This window comes from Cebidichthys violaceus, unplaced genomic scaffold (genome assembly GCF_023349555.1).
Source record: "Cebidichthys violaceus isolate CVI_PGR_0920_01 unplaced genomic scaffold, fCebVio1.0.p SCAF_14, whole genome shotgun sequence".
Classification (NCBI taxonomy): Eukaryota; Metazoa; Chordata; class Actinopteri; order Perciformes; family Stichaeidae; genus Cebidichthys; species Cebidichthys violaceus.
In genome coordinates, this window is record NW_027176307.1 from 13,802,592 (window position 1) to 13,807,591 (window position 5,000).

General features: G+C 50.2%; 1 protein-coding gene across 1 annotated transcript in view; it reads left to right on the plus strand.

Annotated features, from left to right (window-relative positions):
• The first annotated feature begins 145 nt into the window (after positions 1–145).
• The window catches only part of phip (pleckstrin homology domain interacting protein), a 27,966-nt gene continuing 23,111 nt past the window's right edge, over positions 146–5,000 (plus strand). The window contains 5 exon segments of the mRNA XM_068709229.1: positions 146–150; positions 304–449; positions 652–750; positions 868–1,028; positions 4,327–4,548. Coding sequence (XP_068565330.1) covers positions 146–150; positions 304–449; positions 652–750; positions 868–1,028; positions 4,327–4,548 — 633 coding nt within the window.

The window sequence follows — 5,000 nt, forward strand, 5'->3', positions numbered from 1 at the left end:
ATAGATTGTTTTTGTGTTCATGTGCTTAAGAGTTTGAAACTAAATGGAACCGAAGTCAGAGAACGGACCTTTTCCTAACTATTCCCACTTTTTATTCTACAGCTAGTGTTGAATGTTTTTCTTTGTGTTATTAGTTTTTGGTGTAATGATGTATGTCAATCTTTCTGGGGAGGTTTTCTCCTCCTCCAGATCGTCCAGATTTAATGTCTTGACACATCAGCGTGTCTGAACTATGCAGCTCTCCTTTGACTGGTGCTTGTGGTGTGTGTGTGTGTGTGTGTGTGTGTGTGTGTTCAGGTAAAGCTACACCCGGCACATCAGTCCAGACCACCTGCTGCAGGTCTGCTCCAGAGTCTGTCCCCTGCTGGAGACAGAGGTCCCCGCCAGCGTGCCTGGACTCAGCAGCCTGCTGGGGGCCGGCCGGCAGAATCTCCTCCGCACCAGCAAGAGTGAGTGGACCGGTCGCTCACTGGGGTTACTTCAAAGTCTCTCTGCATTTGTGCCGACTTAACGGGACCCACTTAGTGTCATATGCAAATACAAGCACGCCGAAAACAAGCCCCGGCGTGGACGGGCCGCAATGCAAACTGTGTGTAATTTGTCCACCCCCCCCCCCCCCTGTGTTGTCTTTACGCGTGCGTCTTCCTCCAGGCTGCAAGCATGTGGTGTGGAAGGGCTCGGCGCTGGCCGCGCTGCACTGCGGACGCCCGCCGGAGCCGCCCGTTATCTACGGGAGCCCACCTAGCATCGGTGACGACGCGACACTTTCTACCGCTCTTTGTTCTGTGCCCTGATTTCTTTGTACATGTCCTCACCGGTGTCTTGTCTTGTCTTGTCTTGTCTTGTCTTTTTTTTTTTGTGGTCCAGTGGAGACGAGCTCCGGCCGCCGACTGAACGGCTCCTACCGCCTCCGGCAGCTGGTGCCCACGGTGGTGTACCTGCACATGAAGATGCACAAGAGGATCCTGGGACACCTGTCGTCCGTGTACTGCGTCACCTTCGACAGGACGGGGCGCCGCATCTTCACGGTGAGGCTGCGGCCTGACGTGTGTGTGTGTGTGTGTGTGTGTGTGTGTGTGTGTGTGTGTGTGTGTGTGTTGTTGGCCTCAGCTCGGCGTACGTCTCGCTGCTTGCGGTGTCAGTGTCCCTTGTGTTTTGTTTCTGTCACCTCTTGTGAGCCGTGTAATGTGCGCTCAAGCTTGCCGAGGACGTCCGAGGGTCGTGGTGGGAGGTGATCACTGTTTACCTTCTCGCTTTTTACCGAACGACTCGCAGCTGTAGCCGAAATTCGGCCCGCAGAGGGGCCAAAACGCAACACGTCTTTATTTATGATGAGTAGTTCTAATAGTTTTTAAGAAGGAGGAATTCCCCGGTCGCTCTCTGAACGCTCTCTTGGTGGCGTTCCGCCTTCGCTTCCTTCGGTTGTGTTTGAGATTCGGGGCGGCGTGTTAAAATATTGAAACGGAGAATGAGATGATGTTGGTTTAATGTCGCCGTCCTTCTGTTTATTGGATCCTTGAGTCTTAACACTGCCTGCTGCTCTACACCATTTTCAGCTTTCACTTCTTAAATCTCTAAAAATGGCTGGCTGCTGAGGGGGAGGAGGAGGAGGGAGGGGGGGGAGGGAGGGTTAGATTGACTCCCTCTGTCTCTTTTTTTCTTCTTCCTGTTATCTCTCTTACCACAGTTCTTACGCTCCCTGCACTTGTTCTCTCTCTCTCTCTCTCTCTCTCTCTCTCTCTCTCTCTCTCTCTCTCTCGCTCTCTCTCCTTCTTTTCTCTCCCACGTCCCTCATCCTGCGATGCCCCTCCTTTGTTCCTGTCTCCCCCCCACCCACCCTCCCCTTCTTCTTGCCATTTCTCATCATAACTGGAGAAAATGTTTCCTCTGAGGCGCTGCTAAGTGCCAGAATTAAAATTTGTTCTTGGTCTCCCTCACTTTTCCTCCTTCTCCTGTTTTTTTTCCCCTCTGTATCTCTCTCTCTCTCTCTCTCTCTCTCTCTCTCTCTCTCTCTCTCTCTCTCCTTTCATCACAAGATCATTTTTATTTATATATTTTCTTATTTTTGGATCTCTTCTGGGGGTTTTTTTGTTTGGTTTTTTTCACTCTGACTCTGCTGCAGCAGAGGACAGACCGACAGATTGATTGATTGATTCTTTTATTTAGCCTAAACATTCTCTGTGATGATTTGGGGTCGATGATGCGAGCGCACGTCGGTTTACTTCAACCATTGATGGCAAACAGCCGTATGGATTTGCGTGAATGCGGCTGTAGAGCTCATTATCACGCGTAGGACGGAGCGTGGACTATAACTGTAGGACATAACTTCACATCTACAGCGACGGGGGGGGGGGGGGGTAGTTAGCATCAAGTCTGTGGCTTTTTCCAAAAAGAACCGCTGCAGTGCACCGCTCGGGCCCGACTGTCGTCTGGGCATATCAGCTTTTTCGTCCATCTTGCCAAAGCCGCGGTTTTGTCCTTGAGCTTTTTCTTTTTTTTTTTTTTCCTAAATCGCCGAGGGAACGCCCCGCTGTTTTCATCAGTCCACATAAAAGTAACAGCTCCAGTCTGCCGGCGATAGAGAGACTGATTATGATTTATTCAAAGGGAGGGGGGGGGGCTGTCATGATAAAATACTTTATAAACATGAAAGGATGGCTGTGTCGCCATGCCGCCTGATATCCAAACTTGATAATTAGGTTGGCACCGCGTTCTGTAACCTCGACCCGAGATCACGTCACGCTGCGTCTCTCCGTCTCGACACCGGTCACCTGTTGGTTTGAAACATTATTTTTGAGACGGTAATCAAGGCGCAGATGGGTCTGGCTCCGTGTTGAATCACAAACCCCCTTTCACCCCCCCCCCCCCCCCCCCCTTCACCCCCCACAAGCTGGATCACAGCCAGAGACTGTAAGTCCCGCAGACTGTTTTCATGTCTTGATTAAGGGTCTTGATCGTGTATTTTCAGTCCAGACTAACAGACTGTAAGCAGCCAGCCTCTAGGCAACCGCGTTTTCTTATGGGCTCGACTTAATGGATTATGGATTATTCATTATTATTATTATGGGCTTTTTTTTTTGAAGCATTACTTTTGTGTTCCTTTCTTAGCTCGCAAAGATTTTAATTTGAATACTGGTAATGAATATCACACTGAGAGGACTCCCTCGTCGTGGCGTACTCCGCCTCTCTGGTTCTACTTGGTTGCTCACGGAGCAGGCAGGCCGGTCCGGCTCACAGCGGGGGGGGAACCGTCTCAGTTCTGAAGTGTCCCGGTAGAGTCGGTTCTTCCTGTCGCTTGTGTTTAAACTTTAAATGCACATCTCTGGTAACCGCGAGACGTAAAGCGCTTCTGTGTGGAGGAACTCGGTCCGTTAAATCGACTAACCGTACCAGCGATGGTCACTCCCTCCAGGAAACACACGGCGCCTTCAGTTCCTTTCCACTGGTGGATCGATTCCTCGCCGCCGTCCTCGAGATCCACCGTCGAAACTGTATAAATGACATTCAAACACACGAACTATCTGACGTTAACATTTACATGAACAAAGTTTAAAAAACGCAAAAACGTGCACGATGACAGGTTTACGTGAGTAACGTTCCTCACTGGCTGGGAATGAGTCCACTTGAAACGTTTACTTTACTTTGACACCTTTTAGCGTGTCTCCCCCCCCCCCCCCCCCCCCCCTTTATACAAAATAATTACATTACATTACAGTCGTTTAGCAGACGCTTTTATCCAAAGCGACTTACAATTCAGTATCTATCTACACACCGTAGACGCAGCTACGGGAGACATGTTGGGGTTAAGTGTCTTGCTCAAGGACACATTGACATGAGACTAGCGGAGCAGGAGATCGAACCGCCGACCCTCTGATTGAAAGACGGCCCTGCTCTCCACTTAGCCGGCCGTGGCTAAGCTAACAAAACGGAAAAAACCCCCATACTCGCATAAAACAAAACCGTACAAACAAGCACACGAAACGACAACATGAATCACCTTCATGGCAGTTAAAAGCGGGTGGTCGCCTTGGTGACGAGGAGTGGTGTTCTCGCACGCGTGCAGACGACAATCCAGTGCGTTGAAGCGTTCGGTTACACGCTGCAGATTATTCACATCTATTTTCTCATTCCTTCTTCTGTTTGTGCTCCCAAGTTTTGTCACTCTGCTGACAGTCTGAGGCCGCTTCTGTGCTCACGTATATATTCCTACAGTCTTTTAGATCTTGACGTGTTTAATTTGTCTCAGACGCGCCGCTCCTCAGACTACGGGAAGCGAGTCTTCTCTCGCGTCTGACAGCCCGTATCGCTGTTGTTTTCTTCTTCCAGGGCTCAGACGACTGCCTGGTGAAGATCTGGGGAACGGACAACGGCCGTCTGCTGGCGACGCTGCGCGGCCACGCCGCCGAGATCTCCGACATGGCCGTCAGCTACGAGAACACCATGATCGCCGCTGGGTCCTGTGACAAGACCATCAGGGTGTGGTGCCTGCAGACCTGCGCCCCTCTGGCCGTCCTGGAGGGACACACGGCCTCCATCACCTCGCTGCAGGTAGGACGACGGTCAGACTGTGTGTGTGTGTGTGTGTGTGTGTGTGTGTGTGTGTGTGTGTGTGTGTGTGTGTGTGTGTGTGTGAGAAAAAAAGCCAGGTTTTAGATGAGGTCAAGAAGAAAACTTCTAACATACGGGCAAAATACGGCACGATTGGCTGATATCCAATCTGTAATAAAACTAAGTCCGTATTAATTTGGTGTCATGACTCATTTTACAATCAGACATTTGCATAACGGGGCCTGTTGTTAAAGGAGAAGGCAGCTGTTCTGTTCTATTCTATTTGCTCCCCTCCACAGTCCGGAGGGGGGGGGGCATTCAGCCTCAAGCTGCTTGTTTCTACTGACATTAATCTCCAAAAAAAATATGAATAGATATTGGCTTCTAATATCTGTTAGTAAGCGTAGGTCTTTCACGTTGCCCGCTCTACTCGCTGTAACCTTCTAATCGGT